General features: G+C 34.5%; 1 protein-coding gene across 1 annotated transcript in view; it reads left to right on the forward strand.

Annotated features, from left to right (window-relative positions):
• The first annotated feature begins 291 nt into the window (after nucleotides 1-291).
• Nucleotides 292-24,981, forward strand: part of LOC120090826 (secreted RxLR effector protein 161-like) — a 29,517-nt gene continuing 4,827 nt past the window's right edge. The window contains exons 1-2 of the mRNA XM_039048534.1: nucleotides 292-406; nucleotides 494-590. Coding sequence (XP_038904462.1) covers nucleotides 292-406; nucleotides 494-590 — 212 coding nt within the window. The remainder of the gene's footprint in view (nucleotides 407-493; nucleotides 591-24,981) is intronic.

Here is a 24,981-nt window from a genome sequence, read left to right on the forward strand (position 1 = left end):
ATGTGGATGACATGCTTCTATTAGAACCAACTATAAAAGAGTTGAATAAAGTAAAAGATCTACTGAAGTCGGAGTTCAAAATGAAAGACATGGGAAATGCAACAAGAATACTAGGCATTGACATTATTAGAAACAAAAAAACTCGTATTCTAAGCATTGATCAGTCACAATATTGCAGTAAATTGTTAAAGAAGTATCAGAAGCTAAAGCAGTAACTACTCCTATTGCTAACCATTCAAACTCTCAGCAGAAAATTCACCAAAAGAATCGGATTTTGAACATCAGCAAATCATGTCAGTAGTCCCCTATTCCCAAGTTGTGGGAAGTTTGATGTATCTGATGGTGTCTACAAGACCTGACATTGCCTATGCTACTAGCCTAATGAGTAGATACATGGTTAATCTGGGTAAGAGGCACTAGAAGGCTACAAAGTGGATTATGAGGTATATAAAGGGTACTACTAATGCTAAACTAATGAACCAACAACTACCAGACAGTGTACCAGAGCTGATTGGTTATGTTGACTCAGATTATGCCAAAGATCTAGACAAGAGGAGGTCATTATCAGGGTATATCTTCCTATTTGGAAGGTGTGTCCTAAGCTGGAAGGCTACTTTACAATCAGTAGTAACCCTTTCTACTACTGAAGTAGAGTTCATTGCACTTTCAGAAGCAATGAAGGAAGGCTTATGGCTAAAGGGTCTCCTATGTGACTTCGAAATTAAACAGAATACAGTGAATTTTTTGATAATCAAAGTAGAATTCATTTATCTAAGCATCCTCAATACCATAATAAAACTAAACATATAGATGTTAAATATCATTTCATTCGACAACAAATAGAAGCTAAATAGATTGAAGTTCTGAAAGTTCATACCTCAAAGAATGCCTCCGTCATGTTGACAAAGATAGTCACTTAGCTCGAACTCCAGAAGTGCCTTGATATAATAGGGTTTGAGCTAAGAGACAAAGGTTAAAGAATAAAGACAATCAGATTAGAGAAGCTGAAGAAAACTTGAAGTTCATTTCAAGGTGGAGATTGTTATACAGAAACGTGAAAATAACTTCAATCAGTTATAAATCTGTTACATTCAAGCTACCTTTAAATACATTGTGTAACTAATTGTAAAGAGAGAGAATGAATATTGTAATTGAGTGGACGTAAGCCTCCCTTGGCCGAACCATGTAAAACTATCGTGTTCTTTTTCTTCTTTCTGATCGTCTTCTTTTATCGTATCCTCTGATCCACCGATCGTGTAGCTTTTAGCAAATGATTGTCTAGCTTTTAGTCAACGATCGTTAACTTCTGCAAGCCCCATCGTGTAGACGACCATCATTTAGATTCCTTCGTCTAGACGATCTTTAGTAAAGCCTTAATCATCTAGACGACTTGTCCCTTATCGTCTAGATGACCTCCAGCTTTACCTCCCTTCGCCTAGTCGACCAAGGACTCATCGCCCTCTGCGATTTCTAGCAGCCTTCCGCTGGTTCTCTCTTTTCTTTTCTCTCATTCTTTCTCTGTAAAAAGGAAAGAAAAGTTAGTCTTTCGAAGTGCATAACCAGCAGAAGTGTGAAGCTCTAATCTTAGCCATCAAATGTAAGGTCGACATCCTTCATCACATGGACTGTGCTTTCAGCACGTTGTTTTATGTTTTTGTGAAGAAATAAGGTGGTTTCCGGTATTTGATTAAGGGCCAGCATATTGTCAAAACCCAAAGATCAGTATGTCTGTTCTTTTTCAGCCCATTATTCTCATCTTAAGCCCAACAAAATTAAAGACATTTGTAGAGGATAAAATTAAACATGGTTAAATTAAAAAAAATTAGGGCGATGATAATTAGAAGCAAATATGGGCAATGTATTTCAATTAGGCCCAATTAGAGAGGTCGGTCTGAGAGCTCAAGTTGAGAAGAAGACCTGAGAAAGGAGGTCGACCTCAGAACTCGAGCTAAGAAGATGACCTGAGAAAGAAGGTCAGGTTGAGAAATGAGGTCAACCTGAAAGCTTGAGATGAGAAGATAACCTGAGAAAAGAGGTCGAGCTAAAAAATAAGGTCGAGCTAAGAGAGGAGCTCGATCTAAGAAAGGAGCTCGAGCTAAGAAAGGAGGTTGAGTTAGGAGATCGAGCCAAGAAGCTTTTAGGTGGCTTTTAGGCATTTGAGAGTAATGGGAGTATATGCCTTTTAGCCATGCAAATGAATAATAATAATAATAATAATAATAAGAGAATAAAATTTTTTTAAAAAAGGAGGGTTAGACTCTTCACATGTATCACTTCCATCGGTATCATTTAGGTTCTACCCAAGTGATAAAAGAACTTCTTAGTACATATTACATGGCTTTAACCATACATGGTTCTGCATGGTTTTACCCATGCAAAGGTATTGTACAATTATTTGGTGCATGTGGCTTAATACATCAATTTTAAGATAATTTATTTTAAAATTAAATAATATGCTAAACTCATTATATATAACCGAGCTATTAATCAATCACAAATTATAAAAAAATCATAATTAAATAATAATTTTAATGGCTCATTAATCAATTATTAATTGGACGTCAAGTCGTGATTGAAGAAAGGTACACTAAAAACTCATAACTATTTTCTATTGATCAAGCAAATTCTTAAACCTGATCCTAACTTGAGTGTCAGAGTGGATTTGACTCAACACCACATTGGTGTTCAAATTTATTCATTCTGAAGTATTTTGGGCTACTCTTCCTCGAGAATACAAATTCATTGTGGATGCAATTTTCGGTACCAACATTGTCACCGTCTGTAAGAGAGAGAAATAACAAATTTTTGTGCTCAACCACTACGTTCTGCATTTGAATCATGAGCAACAAGGTGAATAGATAGAATAGTCTAACTATTGGGGATAATTCAAATTGTGAACATCACTCGAGACGACAACCCATATAGGTTCTGGAGACTCAAATGGGTGAGATCCACTAGCTCGTGAATGAGCCAGTTGATGGGTATGTAGCTTTAGCTGTAAAGGTTGACAACTTTAGATCGAAGCCTGAACAAGATCATGGAGCTTTTAAAGCACACAAAACCAATAATTGAAGCTATAAAGCATAATGCAGTATATCCACCTGAAAAAGATAGGTGCGGCTAAAAGCAGGAGCATAATCTGTTGGATCAAAATGCTACCCCAATTGTTTGAGACCCCACCAAAGGCAAAGGTCTAGCGATTGAAGGGGTGAGTGAGTTCGAGGTTCTTGGACCAAAGGCATAAAAAAGCTGAGATTTAGAGGGAAAGACAAGTGAATTAATAATCCAGACTTGAGGAAGCATCTACTTGTCAATCACCATTCTCGAACTCCTACTGTCCAAAACTTTGCTCACATCAAGGGCGATCAATAATTCGAAGGGGTGAATAGACAGAGTCTCGAAGGATGGAATTGACAGAGGCGTAAAGATCAAAACAAACAGAAAAATATGACATGGGTATAGATTTAAGAGATCTCATCAACCAAAGACAAAAGAAAGAAGCCAAGGATGACAAGAAAGTTAAGAGTCAACTAGGGGTAGTTAGAGGATATCAAAATAAATCCTCCACTAACACGATAAAAATAAAATTACATTAAAATTAATTAAAACTTTATATTAAAACAAATTTAATATAAATGTCACATATTTGAATTAGATTCAAATAATAATTTCTCACGTAACCTATAGTTTTAATATGAATCATATTCACATTAAATTTTAACCTATAGTTTTATATGAATCTCATTTATATAATTAATATTTGAATCATATTCAAATATTTATCTCTCTCATCATTCTCGATTTTATAATGTATCCATATACACTATATTAATTACATCTCATATAATTAATGCCCTTAATTAATTTGAACAATTAAAATTAATCCAAAGTTAATCGATTCTTATTTAACCCTTATTGTGCTAGCAAGGAAACCTTATAGATCTACAGATTTGAAGCTCCAATGATATGAGATTAATAAATTAAACTCTTTTATTAGATTAATCAATATTCATTGATTATCGATCACTCCACTAAAGACCGACAACTACACTCTTCGCATTTTAGATATACTTATCTCCATGGATATAACCAATCAACAACAAGTTTACTCTTTACAAATTGCTCATAACTACAACTGGGTCAAATTACCATTTTGCCCTTATAGTTACGTCTAACCCCTTAAGTACCACTGGTCTCTCTGATGAACAATTAGTTATAGTCCAATTATAAACTAGACCTTTCTTTGGCCAGTGAGAGGGTGAGGTACTTCATTATTCAAGACTCGAACTAGCTCTTGTGTAGTTGTGTTCTTAGCTCCCCAGTCAGACAAATCCCCAAAATATTAGGCATATTGAGTCGATGAATCTAGCCACTCTCACCTATACAGATTAAAGACCACCCTTATAGGTAGGAGTTCATAACTCATTCAGGATTAAGGTCAAGTTACTTTTGGTCATCCTAATGAAATGTAAATATCTTCAAATAACGGTATTATAAAGAGAGACTAATCACTTCGTGGTCCAGTCTTGTTTGTTATATTTTTTATTCTTAATGGTGCTTGTGATGATGAATGACAGATCGATCTATCTCTTGGTATGAAAATAATGTGACACATTGGTGATAGATTTGATGCGTGCAAACCTTGTTATTGCGTACAAGTTCTCTTAAGCTAGATCCAAATATAAATCTAACCTAAGTTTCCTAGTAAGTCTAGGGACGAACGTAGAGATTCTTGAGTGTACTAACAGAGTTAGTTTTTAGATCTAATATAGAGGTTTCCTAATTAGCTGAGAGGTGTTGGTTATCTACACTAAACTAATGGCATGTATGCAAGAGGAAATAGAAGTTCCGAGAGGGAGAAAGGGATTCGTGGATGAATGGCTTTAAGTGTAATTGGTATGTGTGGATTTTCTAGTAGGAACAACAAGCCTATATGAGCATAATGATGATGGAATGGAAATGGTATAGTTGTTTGTTTACATTTGGTGTATTTGCTATGCGTTGGAAATCTATTCTTTAGTTCATGCTATGTTCAATATCTCTTGATGTAAATGCTACACATAATCCTATCTCTAGGGTGCATGCATTAATTACAAAGAACAGACAATAGACGAGCAATTCTATCTCTAAAATTACTTCATGCCCTGACTTGATGCGTTCAACAGTTAAATTACTCTTTCGAGTGACTTAACCGCTATTTTACTTCAATCTACTGATCATGAAGATTTAAGTAGTAAATTTCACGCATTCAATAAGCTAGAAGGTTCACAAAAGTAAAATACTTTGAAATAAACAGATGGGGAAGTGAAGAATGGTAAAAGATAAGATTGAATTAAAGATAATAACTGTTAATACAAACAATCTTAGTTCAATTGAATGGGAAAGTGGATGGAAATGTGAAGTAAAAAGGAAGAAGTCAAGCTGCAGAGTTCAACCTCTTGTCCTCTTTCGCTTGTTTTTAATGCTTGCTATGACCAACTTGGTGGAGGAGTTGAAGAAGATATCTCTCCCAAGCTTTTCTTTGGTAGCACCTCTTTATCAATGGTGGAAAAATGGTAGTGGTCCCTCCTACTCTTTGCTTGCTAACATCAAATGTAAAAAAGTTCTAACTGCTGGTTATCTTTGTTCTTGATTCTGATTGTCTCACTCTTCTTCTTGCAAGTGACTTCTTCTTATATAGGTAATCTCTCAGTAACTTGGTGATGTGATTGTATTAAGTTCCATACCCTGAGTTAGCCACCGTTAACTCTGATTCAATCAGATTCCCCTACCTACAAGTTGTGATTTGACATAAAATGCACGAGCTAAATGAATCCTTCATGCGTCGAGTACTTTCAGATGCATACCTCTTGTGTTAGCTTTGCCTGCAACACTTGGTAGATTTTTTCTGATTCCTGCATTAAGGTGCATTAGTGAAGCAACTTTTACTTAAAAGGATACTTTTGTATAAGTTTCACATATGTAGAATTTCATGCGTTTGCCTTTGCAATGAATATGTTTACATCACTAAAAATCCTAATTATTTCAACTTTGAGAGAACAATAACTTGTATCAGGTCTTACACAAACTCTTTATACAAGATACCCCCACTCACATGTCTCTACATGAACAATTTGGATCAAGTCGGTTGTAACACTTTACAATAATTGTAACAATTACAAAGTGGACTGTATCCATAGTGTCACTAAAATAAGGTAGACAATCTTATCCATATACTACAGACCATTCAGGTTATTACTTAAATATGATCCACTTGTATGTTAACTATGAAAAAGTTAAATAACATGCAGTGGAAGTATCAAGGATCCATAAGCATTTAAACTCACTAATTTTGGCAGAAACTAAAGCATGCTCTTCTAAAAAGAGGGTTTCAAGATCATACCTTTGATGAACTCTCCAAGAATCCGAATGTACAACAGCAGTCTTCACCAGAAATCATTGTGAACTACCTCAAAGCCTTCCCTATTATCCTCATGGAGATTTAGGCAGAGTTGTGGGACTCAAGAAAAACATGGAAAGGTGAAGAACAATGAAGAACTCAGAGCAGCCAGACAAGAAGAACAATTTCTTCTTACAGTAATTTTTCTCTAAAAAATTCTGCATTCATTCTTCTCAAATGACTCAAACCTTCTTTATAATTGTAGATGAACATGCAAAGAGGTGAAGTGCATGGCTTGCAGCTCATGCTTGGAGAACCAATGAAGAGAAGATAATGGCCTTTGTGTGTGCATGAAGATGAAGGTAATGAAAAAAATTCAGTCTCCATTTTGTGCAATATGCAAAAACGATTTTCACTTTTCTTTTAAAACATAAAATGATTTCAAAACCATTTTAATTGAAAATTTATTTTCTTAAATTTTCATAAATTAATTTTTTGCACAATAATCATCTTCATACATTTAAATCATATTTAAATATATATTTTCTTGTTTCGTTTAATTTGAACGTTTCAAATTAATTTCTCAAGCTACCTTAAAGCTTCTCCATTTATGAGCTAGTAAGGGGACTTCTCGGACCTACAGATCATGGACTCCAACAATTCGAGATTAGTTTGATCCAACCCCCATTCGTTAGCTAATGGGACACTCCACTATAGCCCATAGTTGAACTCTTCTCACTGTAGATATATTATGTCCACTTAATAACCATAATCAGTAAGTCGATCCTTCACAAGTTGTTCGTAATCACAGCTAGGTCAAAAATATTGTTTTACCCCTGTGAATACATCTTGTTCCTTAAGTTCATATTGATCCTCTAATGAACAATTTTGATTCATAATCTCTATGAATCAAATCCTTTCCCTATCATGAGAAGGTGGGGCTCCGATTGTTCAAGACCTGGAGTCAGTACTTAAGAGAACAACCTATCTGCTAACCCTAAATAGGGTAGGAGTGAATTCCATCTTGCAAGGCTATGTCCTCAGCTATTCATTCGATCTTATCCCATTAATCGTAAGCTTATTGAGCAGTGTTGTTAGACTACTCTCACCATTTGCAGATCAAAGGATAATCTCGAACAAACAGGAGTTAACAGCTAACTCAGGATTAAGATTGAGTTAACCTAGGTTATCTAATAAATGAAATGGTTAGTTTTGCTAGTATATGGTCGTTATAAAGAAAAGTGACAATTTTCGTGGTCCAGTCTATATGCAAACTCATTGCATAGGATGCCCACACTCTCATGTCTCAACATGAACGATTTGTGGATCACATCGTTTGTAGCACCTTACAACTTCTTGTAACAACTACAGAGTGGGACGGATCCCATAGTGTTACCAGGATGAGATACCCAATTTCATCCATATACTTATTGGACTATTTAGGCTATATACTGTCAACTTGATCTTGTTTATGTCACTACATAAAGTTACAGCATTCAGACTATAGCTAAGGATGCATTTATTGCATTTTCATAATAAGATGAAAAATCAACAAGTCATTATTATTTATAAAATAGAATGTTTAACACGAACTGCGAGTTCTATTTTTAACACGAATTGCGAGTTCTAGGACATTCCCAACAAACCACATACATGTCTAAGTTACATTAAATAACCTTGGATCTTAGTTTATTGGATTTGGGTTAATGCAAACTAAATGTAAAATAAAATAATACTTTATTTTATTAAATAAATAATTCATGTACAAATAATTTACAAACTACGAAACCCACGAGATTTAAGATATCAACCCCAATAATCTCCCAGTTTTCTTAAAACTAGGGGAATGTACAAATAAAAAGTATAAAAAAACAGTACAGTACACAAAACAATAAACTAAGGCATGCACTATGCCCAGTAACATCTCCCATTTGCTCTAGACAAGATGATGCATGTTTTGTAGACCTAGACTCTCTAGGTGATCCTCAATGTGCTCCGAAGCAATCTTCGTGACGATCACGTCTCCCCAATGCACATTCTTCTGAATGAGATGATATTTGTGCTCAATGTGTTTTTCTCTCCTGTGGCTTCTAGGCTCCTTGGAATTAGCCATAACACCATTATTATCACAATAAAGAGTAATGGGCTTTCACATGTCTGGAAGAACTTCCAAGTTTGTAAAATTTTTTTGAGCCATACAACCTTCTTGATAGCTTCACAAGCTGCTACATACTCTGCCTCCATGGTAGAATCAGCAATCCAGCCTTGCTTTGTGCTTCTCTAGAGTACAGCTCCTCCATTAAGAGTGAATATTGATTCTAGTGTGGATTTTCTAAAATCTCTATCAATCTGAAAATTAGAGTTAGTGTATCCTGCAAGGATTAACTTCTTAGCTCCATATACAAACATGTAGTTCGTCATTCCCAAAGATACTTGAGGATTGTTTTAACTGTTGTCTAGTGATCTAATCCTGGATTGGAATGATATCTACTAACAATTCCCACTGCATAAAAGCTTTCAGGTTTAGTACATAATATTGCGTACATAAGCTGCCAACTACCCATGCATAGGGGATATTTCTCATTTCCTCAACTTCTAGAGGTGTGTTACTACACTGTTCCTTAGCCAACATAATTCCGTGCCTGAAAGGTAATAAATCCCTTTTGGAGTTGAGCATCAAATATTGCATCTTGTCAATTTAAGGTGCCTAAGATAGGTCTAGCTTTTTGTTCTTATGATCTCTGATGATTTGAATCCTTAAACAAACTGTGCCTCTCCCAAATCTTTCATTTGGAATTGGGTTGATAACCACTGTATGACAACCATCAGTAGACCTACATCATTCCCAATGAGTAGGATACTGTCCACATACAACATTAATGAACTGTCGATATTTTCTTGTAGACGTAAGGCTCATTAACATTTTGATAAAGTCATAATGTTTGATCGCAGTATCAAATCCTATATTCCAAGATCGAAAAGCTCGTTTCAATCCATAAATGGATCGATTAAGCTGGCAAACTATTTGCTCTTGACCTTGTTTAATGAACCCCTCTGGTTGTTGGATATAGATGATCTCTTAAGGATTATCATTAAAAAAGGAAGTCTTGATGCCCATCTGTCATATCTCATAGTAGTAATATGCGGAAATAGACAAAAGAATTCGGATAGACTTAAGCATGACAATTTGGATATAGAGTAAATGCTTATAAAAGAACACTTATTTTATCAATAACAATATGTTTACAAAATGTTTATAAACTACCAGACTACTAGAAGAATTAGGACACCAATCCCAACAGATCCAACATCAACAACTCTTGTTGATGTACTAGCCTATTCAACAACTCTTGTTGAAGTGTTAGTAGTTTCATTGAAAATTTCATTCCACATAATACTACTGCGGGGCTTATGCTCCTTGATGTGTATACAAAAACTTTATTCTCTTTAGAATAATAGAAGTAACCACCCTTCTTTTACTTGGGATAGCTTACAAATAGGCATAATAATTTTGAACGAGGTTCCAATTTATTAGGATTTTCCTCAAGCACATCTGCTGGAAAACTCAAATTCTGAAGTGTCGTAAACTACCTTTACGACCTCTCCATAATTCTAAAGATGTTTCAGAAACACTCTTGAATGGAACTATTGGGTTTGATGCCCTAAATCTCATGGTCTTTTAGTTTATTATAATTGTATTGTACAAACATTTTATTTATCTAATAAAATAAGAAGTAATTTATTCGACGTTTAGTTGTATTAACCCAAAAACTAATAAACTAAGATTCAAGGTTATCTACTATAACTTAAACATTTATGTGGAGACATATAGAGGGATCATGCTACCATGTTAAAGTCTATCTGGATACCCCTGTCCATTGCATATTATGACTATGAGATTTGGAAAATGAAGGTCAAGACTGCCTTTCTAAATGGTAATCTTGAGAAGACTATCTATATGCAACAGTTGGAGGGATTCATAATCCAAGGTCAAGAGCAAAAGTTTTGCAAGCTTAATCGGTCCATTTATAGAATGAAGTAATCTTCTCGATCTTGGAATATAAGTTTTGATACTGCGATCAAATCTTATGGCTTTGATCAAAATGTCGATGAGCCTTGTGTTTATAAGAAAATCATCAACAATTTAGTAGCTTTTTTAGTGTTATATGTAGACGATATTCTACTCATTGGGAATGATATAGGTCTACTAACTGATATAAAATACTGCTTGGGGGCTCAATTCCAAATGAAAGATTTGGAAGGGATGTAGTTGGTTTTGGGCGTTCAAATCTTTAGGGACCGTAAGAACAAATTGCTAGCCTTGTCTCAAGCATTGTACATTGACAAAATGCTTGTCAAGTATTCGATGAAAAACTCCAAGAGAGGCTTGCTACCTTTCAGGCATGGATTTATCATGTCTAAGGAACAGTGTCCTAAGAAACCTCAAGAAGTTGAGAAAATAAGATGGATACCTTATGCATCAGCTGTTGATAGCCTGATGTATGTAATGTTATGTATTAGACCTGATATTTGCTATGCAGTGGAGATAAGCAGTATATATCAGTCTAATCCAGGATTAGAATCACCGGACAATCGTTAAAACCATCCTCAAGTATCTTAGAAGAACAAGAGACTACATGTTTGTATGGGTCTAAAGATTGATCCTTATAGGATACACTGACTCTAATTTTTAAACTGATAAGGATTCTAGGAAATCCACTTCAAGATCAGTGTTCACTCTTAATGAAGGAGTTTTATGTTGGGTTATATGTCCTAAAACTCATGGTTTGTAAACTTTAAACATATTTCTATTTACAATAAATATATTATTAAGATTGTTTCAATAAAGTTGTTATTGAACATATAAATTGCATTTATAGATTCCTAAATCCAATAAACTAATGAACCCATGGCTATAACATGAATACTTAAACGTTATGTAGAGGCATAAAAGGGGATCAAGTTTGAGTATATAGCCAAAATGGTCTCTAAGTATATGGATAGGGTTGGGTACCTTAATCTAGGGACACTATAGATGCTTTGTTTATTGATACAAACAATGTGATCACAAACTCATTCATGTGGAGACATGTGAGTGAACGCATCCTATGCAAAAGAAGTTTGCATAAGACCAGACCACGAAATAGTCACTTTTCTTTATAACGACTGTTTGCTATTAAAATTGACTATTTCAATTCGATGACCTAAGGTAACTCAATCTCAATCCTGAGCTAACTATGAACTTCTGTTTATTTGGGATTATCCTTTAATTTGTATAGGTGAGAATGGCTTAATATTGTTGCTCATTAAGTCCCCCATTTTAAGGGTAAGATCGAATAGATAGTTGGGGATATAGTTCTACAAGACGAAATTCACTCTTACCCATATTAGGGTTTGCAAATAGGTTGTTCCCTTAAGTACTGACTTCTGGTCTTAAACATAGGATCCCCGCCCTTTCTATGGTGAGAGAGACCCGATTTATTGGTAAGACTATAAACCAATTGCTCAGTAGATGATGGTGGAGACTTAAGAAGCAAGATGTATTACAGGGGTAAAATGATAATTTTGACCTAGCTATAAATACGAACAACTTGTGAAGGATTAACTTACTGATTATAGTTAAATCAAATGGACAAAAATATATCCACAGTGATGAGAGTGCAACTACTGAGCTATAGTGGTATATCTTGGTAGTTAATGAATATTGATTAATTAAGTTTAATGAATTTAACCGATTAATCTCAGATTATTGAAGCTCATGATCTGTAGATCTATTAGTGAAGGAAATCAGATCTGAGATTTCCATGAGCAGCGGAAGTAAGATTATTCCAAATCACAATCATGAATGAACAATACATTTACAGTCGACTTCAAACAAACAGTTATGCGATTCATACAGAAATTACAGCATGAAAAACTCAAATGAACAAAGAGACAAACTCTACACACATTTGCATATGTGTTTCCACGCTCCGTTATACACGACCGCTTGAACAAAAGCAACCTCGAATGCTCGATCTACACGACCGTAACACAGCACAAACTCTTCACACTCGTCCTCAACGATTGCCTTGGCCATCAACTCCTGAGCAACAGCACGAACAACCTCCAAAAACCTCGATGGTGTCGGGTTGAGTTTGACACCACAATAAAGCTACCTTGGTATTCTCTATATGAGAATCCAGAGGGTGGGCTCTGTTCGGACTTGGTATGAGGCAGGCGAAGGAGGAAACACCGATTGCATACACGACTGGGCAAGTAGGAGATGGCGGAGACCTATCATATAAGTCGATGCCTAATCTTTTAGATAAAGCTAAATGATCGTCTAGCAAAAGCTATGTGATTGTTTAACTCGGTCTTTTGCTTATAGACTCTACACAATCGTTTACTTTGGGCAAGTGATCGTCTAGCAAAACTATGCGATCGTTTAGTAAAATACTGCACGGTCCATTTAGCTCGCCACTGCACGATCGTTTAGCTTACCCAGCCATCATTTAGTAAGTCTGTATTTACTTGATAACTATCGTGAGATCCTTTTTTCGCCGAGAGAGAAATCTCAAAACTTTTTATGAAAAACCTTTTGTAAAAAACTATTTTCAAAATAGGAAAAACACTTTCAACTTACTCACGGTTACCATAATTTCAATAACCACCCACTCAATTGGTTATTAAAGAAAAATAATTAATTATCCAATAATTAATATTATATAAATATAAATGATAACCAACTTATCATACTATATTTAATAACCTATATTTTTAATATTTCATCAAGTGAAACATATAAACCATAGTTCTTTCTCTATTCCATGGTACTTAATGTAAATCTCATTTATATCAATCCTTCACTAGATGTATCTCATACATCATACTGATTAATCATTATAATCAAAATACCTCTTGTCAATTTGAACATTTCAAATCAACACTAAGAACTGATCCTCAACTGAATCCATTGAGCTACCAAGGGGACCTCATGGACCTATAGCTCGAACCTCCAATGGTACGTGAATAACTGACTAAACTCTTTAGTCACGGGATCCACCATTCGTTAACAGCCAGACACTCCACTAAAGACCGATAGCTGAACTCTCCGTACCACAGATATATTCTGTGTCCATCTTAATCAATCAGCAGTGCGACAACCCTTCACAGATCGCTCGTAAGTACAGCTGGGCCAATAACCGTTATGTCTCTGTAGTTACTTCTATCTCCTTAAGTACCATTGATCCCTCTAATGAACATAAGTCATAGTCCTACTATGACCGAGTCCTCTCTTCCAAAGAGAAGCTGTGGCCACTATGTTCAAGCCCTAGAATCAGCCCTTAAAGGAGCAATCTCTCTACTTATCCCTGCTTCCAGAAAGGACTGAATTCCATCTTATGGATTGAGTTCCCAGCTCCCAAATCAGACAAGTCCCCAAAAAGGAAGGCATGTTAAGTTGGCAATCTTGCCACTCTCACCCATACTAATCAAAGGACCACCCTCAAAGGCAAGAGTTCCCAAAACACTCAGGATTGAGGTCGTGTCACCTATTGTCATTTAGGTGAGATGTAAGTCTCTAGTATCAACAACATTATATATAGAGTCTAGTCATCTCGTGGTCTAGGTCTTATACAAACTCTTTGTATAGGACATCCCCGCTCGTACGTCTCCATATGAATGGTCAAGATCTCTCATTTATAGTAGTTTATAGTACTTGCAAACCTCTACAAAGAGGACCGTATCCGTAGTGTCACCAGGATCAGGTATCCCACCTTAATCCTTATACTATAGACCTATTTAGGTTACCATTAAGGCATGATCCACTTGTATATCCCATATACATGCTTAAGTTCACATAAGATAACTAAGGAGTTATGTTTATTAGATATGAGTAAATGCCATAATTAAATAACACTTATTTTATTCATTAAACAATGTGTATCTTTACAAAACAACGATACTCCGGGAGAATTAGGACACTAATCCCAATAATTAGATCCCTCTACTAGCTCGTTAAAGGATTAAACACTTAGAATAGCATGTTGAGAGAATTTGAAATGTTTAAATTCAATTTAGGGTTTGGATTATTATATTCGATATAATAAACATTTAACTAAAAAACTAAATGGTTTTGGAGAATTGTAAATATTTAAATATGATTTAAATATCAAATACATGAATAGTGATTCATGTTTGAATTAAGTGTTTTATTAATTTAATATTTGATATTAAATTAATTAATTAATTAACAATTTATTTATTTAAATTTTGAATTTTTGAATTCAAAAATTAAATATTGATTTAATTTGATTAAATTAATTTATTAACATAAAAAATAAAATAAGAATAAATTTCATTTATTATCATTTATGAAATTTCATATAATATTAACATAAATAAAATTAGTGAGAAAAGTTGGATTTTTCCACTAATTGATACACTTAATCCACTTATTAAGTAGAAGGTTGAGTGTCAACCTTCCCTTTAATCAAAATTGCATGTTTAATTTGGATAAATACTTGTTTTGCCTCACGAAATTTGGGCATGCAATCTGATTTTCTGAAGAAAGTTTTCTTGTAAAATTTTTTTCTCTAATTCTCCAATTTCACCCAAAAAATCTTTCTCAGTGTGGATTCCAAAATCCAATCTAAGGCCTGAGATTAGTAGAGAAGGCTTTTGTGGTAGTCTACTTCGAGGTTTGAAGAAGAAATTCCTGAAGATTTACAATAATCAAGTGAATTCATCAAAGGTTATATTCTTCAAATCCTATTTTTGTTATTATCATGAACATGTATGCTAATCCACTAAAATTGATGTAGCTAGAGTGCTTAGGATCCTAATAGTCTGGAGAAGCACCAAGCAAATTTGCGTCACTGACTCCACCACGGAGGCAGAATATGTAGGAGCTTGTGGTTGCCAAGGAGGTTGTATGGCTCAGGAAATTCTTGATTGATCTAGAAGTTGTTCCAAACATGTCAAATCTCATCACCCTTTATTGTGATAATAGCAGTGTTGTGTCTAATTCCAAAAAGCCCAGGAGTCACAAGCGTAGAAAGTATATTGAGCGCAAGCATCACATGATTCGAGAGATTGTGGATCGAGGTTACAAGGATCACATTGGAGCACAACGTTGCTAATCTATTTACAAAGGCCCTCAAAACTAAAGTATTTGAGGATCACCTAGAAAGTGTGGGTCTACAAGACACACCACATCTAGTCTAGGACAAGTGGGAGATTTTACTCTGCACATATTGTATGCTCTAGTTTTTTTTTTTTTTTTTTTTGTATTATTGTACTTGTTTGTACCTTTTTTATCTACACCCCACTAGCTTTAGGAAAAGTGAGAGATTGTTGGGGTTGATGCCCTAAATCTCGTGGTCTTGTACTTTGTGATTGTATTGTACAAACATTTTATTTATCTAATAAAATAAAAAGTATTTTATTCGATATTTAGTTGCATTAACCTAAATATCAATAAACTAAAATCCAAGGTTATTTGTTGTAAATCAAACATGTATATGGAAGTGATAACTCGAACGGTCTGCAATAGATGGATAAGGTTGAGTACCTTATCCTGGTGACACTATGAATACGACTCGCTTTGTAGTTGTTACAATTGTTGTAAAGTACCAGAAATGATCTGATCCTGATCATTCATGTGGAAATATGTGAGAGAGAGTATTCTATACAAAGAGTTTGTATAAGACTGAACCACGAAATGAATAGTCTCTCTATATAATACCATTACTAGAAGAGACTTACATTTCACCAGGATGACCATAAGTTACTTGACCTATGAGTGAGTTGTGCACTCTTACCTATGAAGGCAATCCTTTTATTTTTATGGGTGAAAATGCCAGATTCGCCGACTCAATATGTCTACCATTTGGGGATTTGTCTGATTGGGGAATTGGGAATGTAGTTACGCAAGAAGAAAATCACTTCTCTAGTGTTAGGGTAAATAGAGAAATTGCTCCCTTAAGGGCTGATTTTGTGGCTTAAACAATGTGGCACTACACCCTCTCTTGGCCTGAGAGCGATTCAGTTATTGTTAGACTATAACTAATTATTCATTATAGGGATTAGTGGTACCTAAAAAAGTTAGATGTAACTATAGGAACAAAATGATAATTTTGACCCAACTATACTTATGAGCAATTTGTGAAAGGTCAATGTACTGTTGGTTGGTTATTTTCAATGGACACAAAAATATTTGTACTACGAAGAGTGCAGTTGTCGATCTTTAGTGGAGTGACCAATAGTTAATGGAAGATTAATTTAATTAAAGAGTTTAATTAATTAATCAAGTACCATTGGAGCTCCAATCTATAGGTCCATAAGATCCCCTCATTAGCTCAATTGGGATTAATGAGAATCAAATTAATTTTGGATTAATTTGAATTTTTCAAATTAATTGAAGGTAATTAATTATATAAGATATAATTAATATAATATATATAATACATTATAATTATATGAGATAAAATTAGTATAACGTATGTGATGCATTATAATATAAAGTTTTATTCAAGAGAAATAAATATCTAAATATGATTTATATGAATATGATTCATATTAAAAAACTAAAGTTGTGTGTGTGTGATTATTTTTTAATTTAATTAATATAGTTATCAAGAGGGAATTATGGTATAATTCCACTCCTTTCTTGTTTAACATGGGATAGGAGGAAGAGAAATTTGAGGATTTGGTTATCTTCTCGTTTTTGTAGTTTTCTCAGAAGATCACACAGAGAACCCTCAGTGAGATTATTGCTTTCCAGAAAAACTATCCTTCTCCCTTCCAAAATTAATTGCTAAAGCCCATATAACTGTCAATCGATTCTCAACCTTGAGAATGTCGAGGACTCCTCGTGGCAGTGTATGGATTTTGGGTTCTACGTTGCTGTGTTCGTCAATTCAAAGGGAAATTTGAAGAGTTTGATTTGTTCATGACTTGGAGGGGAACATGAAGAATTTTGAACTTCTAGGGTAAGTACTTATAATCCCTTCTTCCTCTCTAAATGTTTTAGAATTGCATGTTTAATTAAATTTGTGAATCCTAGTTTCCTCCTCTGTTAGTTATATATTCTGTAAAATCAAAATTGGGAAACTGATATTTCCATTTCAAGTATTCATCTACTCTTTCAAGAACATTGTTCAAAATATAAGATGCAGTCATTACTGCATAATCCCAAAACAAATTAGGTAATTCAGCATAACTCATCATCAACCGAACCATGCCCAACAAGATTCTATTTCTCCTTTATGATACATCATTTTGTTGAGGTATACCTGGTGCTGAGAGTTAGAATGCGATTTCATGTTCTATCATATATTCTTGGAATCTTAAATCTATATACTCTCCACCTCGATCCGATAAAAGATTTTTAATGGTTTAACCTAATGCGTTCTCAACATCAATTTTATACTCTTTGAACTTTTCAAGAGCTTTAGATTTATGTTGCTTTAGGTAAATATGTCCATATCTTGAATAATCATCTATAAAAGAGATGAAATATTCAAATCTTCCTCTTGCCTTAACATTCATAGGACCATTGAGGTCTAGTGTACAAGTTCCAAAGGTTCTTTGGCTCTATGACTTTTTCTAGTAAAAGGTATTTTTGTTCATTTTTCCTTCAAGGCATAACTCACATATTGGTAAAGAGTTTATGACTCACATACTGGTAAAGAGTTCTTCTAACTCACCTAGAAATTCACTCTTAACCAACCTCTCAATCGTCTTGAGATTTATGTGACCTAATCTTAGATGTCAAAGATGAGCATTTTCCTTAGGAGAAACCTTTTTGTCTTTTATGTTAAGTTGTTGTAGTTATGAACTTTTCAGTATTTTACAACGCTTTTGATGCTAACGACCTTAGAACATATAAACTACTCTATAAATTTGGAGAACAAATATTTACACCATTCCTATAAATAAATGCTTTATTTACATTAAAAAGAAATAGTATAATGTTGTTCTAACAAAGTTTGTATAGAAATTAGATTCCGTTTCAAATTAGAAACCACATAAACTTTGTTTAATAAAAGAAAATATTTCTGAAAGAGTAGTTTCACGCCTTCCACTACAAATGCTGAGACGACATTCCCTATTCCAATGCGCAACATCATCTCGCCAGTCCCGAGCTGCTGCCAGGAACTAATTCTCTGAAAAGAAGAACAAACATGGTTAGTGGCCTATGAATTAATTATCCAAGTCGAATCATAATTGTCTATTAAATAGATTTTCAGAATAAGAAAATCATATTTACTTTGTTTGGCCTTCTTTTTTTCAAGGGAAAATTCTGTTTCTAGTGACCCTCTTGGTTGCAATGGAAGTAGGTTCCTTTGGCAACCTTGGCATTCTTGCCCTTCTGGGTTGCAGAAAAGTTAATTTTATTCCTCTGACCTCCCTTACTCTTTTTGCACCTTTTTCTAGATGAAGAAAACAAAAACTTAGTTTTATAGGTCGAACCTCTGTAGAACTTCTTGAAGGAAATGGAAAACTTTGTCTCTCCCTTCTGTTCCTTGACTTTCATTTAGGATTAGTAAGTCTGTAGATAATTAAGAATGGTGGTCAGGTTGTAGTCTAGCTTATTCATAACAACATTACTTGGAATTAAAAGAAACTATATGGCAGAGTCTCTAGAATAAAGCTAACTTGACTAGCCTTATCAATGACGACACCGTTCATTTCAGCCACATTGAAATGGACCATCATGTTGAGAACATGTTCTTTGACAGATGTCCCCTCTTTCATGCGGGCATTGAAAATGAACTTTAAGCGTCATATTTGAGTTATAAGGATGGTTGTCCAAATATCTCTCACAATGAATCCATAATCTCGTGTGTAATGACCATGAGTTCATGCGTCTTAACCAAAACTTTAGTTAAGCTGGCAAGAATGTATGGAACTCAAAACGACACTCGGTTGACCCAACCCCCTAAGGCTTAAGTTAGGTCATTACTAAATACATGCATGCATGGAACTCAAAATGACACTCGGTTATGGCGAAATAAATGCTAATTAAATAAGGTAAGTTCAAAAGACTTTCATTAAATTCAAATACTAAATCAATAGTAGGATACCCATAAATCATAAAGTATAATAAATAAATCTGAAAAACGATTCTTAAAAGTAAGTTTTAAACATCAAACTAAAAATTAAGAGAAACATGAAAAGAACATTAAATCACATGAGTGGAAGCGTAAAAACTAGTCCCAGTGGCTCGATCACAAATTATGTTTGTCCATCACCGGTACATCTCGACCCTTACCTGAAACAACAACATGAGAAAGAATGAGTATAAAATACATAATCATATTATACTATCAATCTTTCATACTGTCATTCTGCCATAACCTTCATTTAATGTGCTAGCATACATCTAATGCCTAGCCCGTGGACAGTTCCAGTAGTACGATTACTTACTTTGATATTTGGTCGAACCAAAAGTAATTGAATCTTTGTGAGATTCTTGAATCCTTAATCAAGCCTAAACATAAACCAAGCATTCAAATTAATAGTTAAGGCCAAATTCCAAATACTCAAATATTACAAAATATTTCCCGATAACATTACCTAAGATGTGGTCCAATTCGAATTCACCTTCCAAACCTCCAATTTTAAGCCCAAATAATTAGCAAACCAAACTCTTCTTCATCTTGAATGAAATTCTTAAATCAACCTCCCAATCATAATTTGAAATTAGGCTTACATGATTAAAGCTTGAATCAAATACATACTTCACTACCAATGTCTCAAATAGATTATCCATATGTAGCTTCGTAAAAAAAATCACTTCCAAATGACTTTACCAAAATTTCTCAACAACCAAAATTAATCAACAAGAGAGTCATCAAAGAATAAAACTTATCAAAACTCACTAAAACAAACTCCAACTTCACTCAACAACACCTCAATACCTTCACAAACTTGAATCCAAAGTTGAAACACAATGGGTATCAACCATTTGATGTCAAAAGTAAATGAGTATTCAAGAATCAACCGAAAATGGCAGAAATCTTACCCAAATCGATAGATCCAGTGACGGCAAAAGCGAACGACGATTGAGCAGTGGTGAACAGAGATCATGAAGAAGGAACTGATGCGGCAGCTTTGGGCAGCATCGGACGGGCTCACGAACGTGATGAAAAAAAATGGGGGTGGGGTTTGACATTTTATAAAAAAAACAACAACAACAATAATAATAATAAAACAAAAAAAGAAATAAATATAATTACATTTAATTCCTTTCCGTTTTATACTATTAAATTCCTTTCCCTTTCAAAAGAAAATTAATTCCTGCCATTAATTTTCAATTTGAATAATTTCACGCCAACAATTAAATTCCCGCACTTACACTTGAAGTCCAAAATTCCAAAAATGCCCTCCAACTAATAACAATTACTGAAATTCCAAATAATAAAGTTACTGAAATTACATTATTACTAAAAAAATGTGCGCGGTGTTACATTCTTCCCTCCTCAAAGAACATCCCTTCTCAAAAGTTCATTCTTGAAAACAAAAACTCTAGGGGTGCTACATTCTTCCCTCCTCAAAGAACTTTCATCCTCGAAAGTTCATTCTTGAAAAAGCTCCGAGTACTAGGCCTTCATCTCATTCTTTCGCTCCCAGGAACCTTGAATTGGTGATTCTGCCACAGGACTTTCACAAAAACAATTTCCTGACGGCGCGATGTTTTTACCTCTCTGGCGAGGATCTCTATAGGCTTCTCCTTGTTGCTCAAGTTGTTATTCAACTGTAAGTGCTCGTAGTCAACTATGGGATGGGTCTGTCACATACTTCCTTAGCATCGAAACATGGAAGACATTATGAACTGAAGGAAAGTGCTAGGGCAATGCCAAATGGTAAGCTACGGGGGACAACTCGCTCTAAGACCTCGAAAGGTCCAAATGAATCTCGGACTCAACTTCTCCTTCCTGCCAAACTATAGAATACCTTTCATGGGTGCCACTTTAAGAACACTTTCACATTAGTCTCAAATTCAAGGTCCTTACATCTTACATCGGAATAGATCTTCTATCTGCTTTAAGCTGTTTCAGACAGCCCCGATCTTCTATAATGCCTCATTCATGGTCTACACCAAATTCAGGTCCTAACAATTTCCTCTCTCCTACCTCATCCCAACACACAGGGGACCTACAACTCTTCTCATATAAGGCCTCAAAGGCAAAGTGCCAATGGAGTCTGGTAGCTATTATTATATTACGAATTCCATTAAATTCAAGTGAGAGTCCCAACTCCCTGAAAACTCTAGTGCATAAGTGCACAACATATCTTCCAATATTTGGTTCAGACGTTCCATTTGACCATCAGTCTATGGGTGAAAATTGTACCAAAATCCAATCGAGTACCCAATGCTAACTGGAGACTCTTCAAAAAAAAAAAAAAAAAACTCGATGTAAAACGAGGGTCATCGTTTGACATAGCTGAAACTAGTACCAAAAGAGGTGTAACAACCCCTTCCATAAATAACTATGAATCTTAAGATGTTGAAAATCCACAACACTTCTACACGTCCGAGCTGAGAACTGTGAAAACGGTCATGAAGTTAAGAAAGTCTTATATACTAAAAACATATATCTGAGCCTACCATGTCACAGGGAAAACTTCATATGTGTAGTGAAGAAACTAGTCATGCTATATAATGCGTTATCTGAAGATACGTACTAGAACAAATCTAGTCAAATGAAAACTACTTATACTCTAGAAGCGCCAACTGTGATGTCTTTCCTAAGATCTACATGTTTGAGAATAACTCTGTCTAATTAAGTCTCACATTCGTGAGAAACTCATCATGAGGCTCTATGTTGTCATGAGCTATAAAACTTGCTTGAGCCATCCTCATATTATTCTTTAGGCTTGTAACAATCACATATCATTACTTAGACCCTGCTGTGAACGAGTCTAGAATTCCCCCCGAGAATGAGGTTTTGAAGTCCCTGGATGCTAAAGCATAAGTCAATTGATAACACATTTTCATAACCTCGTAATAACCGTAATTGATCCTTGAAGTCATTTTTTTTAACGATAAAACCTTCTTGATTCATAAGTCCTAGCTCGGATTACTCGTACTCCCTAACGCTAGTTAACTCATTCCCATACAAGAGAATACACACTACCTTGTAATGCTCCAAACCCACTTTTAGTAACTTCTTACTATCAATAAACTTTATTGCCAAGTCTATCCCTTATACCAATGATTATATTGGAAGATCCAACTTACTTACTTTTGTACATATACCAATATTGTTTACCTCGAGTTGGATTATTTTCTTTTCTCAATCAACTTGATGGTCTTTCTAGTTCACGTTTCCAACTAGCACACAAACTCAAAATCCCTTAAATCTTACTAATGCCCTCAATGATTTACCTCTTGACTAATGAAGCCTCAACATACCATGTCAATAGTTCTCGATAATCTACTGCTACTAGTAACTCCATTTTAGCTTATCCTTTCTCGACCTTCTATTTTGGCAATAGATTCTTATGTTAAAACAAAGCTCCATACCAAATCATCTATGTAAACTATCTTTCCATCTAATACATATTGTCCCAAAGTCCCACATGATCAGTAGATATTTTTCTTTTACGCCAAACCAAATACTTGTAACTCCTCATATCCTGCCTCCAAACCATACTTAACTAGGAGTATTGAACACATTAAATTCCTTTCTCTTTCCAAAAAGTAAACTTCCTTGGATACTTCTCTCTCCTTTACACTTACCTTTGATAAAACCACTAAATTCAAGACATCTCTTCTTTTTTTATCTTTTTTCTTTTCCTTTTTTTTCACTGTCCAATTGGAACATAATCTCTTTACTAAGTTATATTTTACTTAACTCCTCTATAAGTCTTATCTTTCACACTAAGAATTTCCATCTTGTAGAATTCTCCTTTGCCAATTTGCATACTTTTAAATTCCAAAAGACTTTTGTTTCTTCAAATTTGCATAACTTGGATCTCCTCATCACAATAAAGTGCAGGGTTTAGTCTAGGTATACTAAAATAATCCTTCAACCTAAACAAATAACACCTTGCTTTAACCCCTTTAACCCCAAGGTCATGTCCAACTATTTTAGCTTCCTTTAATGACATCTACTTCGCCAAATATTCCAAAAGAATCCTTCATACCATTACACATACTTTACCTAGTCCATCAAGTCGTAGTATTACCTAAATGATTATGACTTATGATTCTTTCTAAAATTCTTCTCAAAATGTTGAGTTCTTAATACCTCAAAACCTTCGATAAATTTATAGACTCTTTTTCTTTTCCTCCTTATATATAAAACAACTTTTAACCATATACTTGAGTACTGGCCTGTGTATTTATACTACAAGCTATTGCACTATCCAACACAAATACATAACACTAGTCCTTGATCAATTTTTGTCTCGACAATTTTATTCATTGACGTAAACATTTAAATACCTTCATTTCTAAATTGTCATAACTCTATATGGCATACAATATGCAATATATTAAATGTAAAATTAAATAAAAAGCAATTTGGATCGAATTTTGGCATCCTAAAAATTAGTTAAATCAATATAATCTTATTATATTAATTTAATGAATTAAATAAAAAATAATATATAAATATTCAAAAATAATAAAATGCAGCAAAAATCCGTCTTAAAGCCTCAAACCCAACGTTGGTCTAGAAAACGTCCAAGGTTGCAACACTTGGCTGGAGCGTTTCAACGCTAGCCTTCTTTGCTACAACGTAAAGGGCATCATTGCAATACTCTAGCATAGGATGCATTCTGTGCTTCATTCTTAATTCGTTTTTGTTCTGCTCTCCACCGATCTTCTCAACAACTCTTTCATCACAATCGACACGGACTTACAGACTCGATAACAAGAATTAAATGCCAAGAAACAACAGACCTTTACAACTTTAATTGGAATAAAACAATAAATCTAATGCCAAAACTTGAAAACTCCAATTTCACAAACTGACATTCAATATGGAATAAACACCCACCATTTCTTTGATTTTTGTTTTTGAAAAGAAATTTAAAGACACGATTTGATTCACCTCTATGTGAATCTTATCTCAAAGGAAAAATAACTAAAAGATCTTTCAGTGGAAAAGGTTATAGAGCCAAAGAATCTCTAGAGCTCATACATTCGGATCTTTGTGGTCCAATGAATTTAAAATCTGGAGGAGGGTACAAATACTTCATCTTTTTCATAGATGATTATTAAAGGTATGATTATTTATACCTAATGGAACATAAGTCTCAAGCATTTGAAAAGTTTAAAGAGTATAAGGTTGAAGTTGAAAACCTATTAGGTAAAACAATTAAAACATTTCGATCTGATCGAGGTGCAGAGTATATGGATTTAGAATTCCAAGATTATATGATAGAACATGGAATTCAATCCTAAGTCTCAGTACCTGGTACACCTCAGCAGAGCGGTGTATCAGAAAGAAAAAATAGAACCTTATTAGATATGTTTTGCATTATGATGAGCTATGCTCAATAGCCTAACTTGTTTTAGGATATGCAGTAGAGACTATAGTTCACGTCTTAAATAATGTTTCCTCAAAGAGTATTTCTGAAACACCTTTCGAGTTATGGAGGGG

This window comes from Benincasa hispida, chromosome 11, assembly GCF_009727055.1.
Source record: "Benincasa hispida cultivar B227 chromosome 11, ASM972705v1, whole genome shotgun sequence".
NCBI classification, from domain to species: Eukaryota; Viridiplantae; Streptophyta; class Magnoliopsida; order Cucurbitales; family Cucurbitaceae; genus Benincasa; species Benincasa hispida.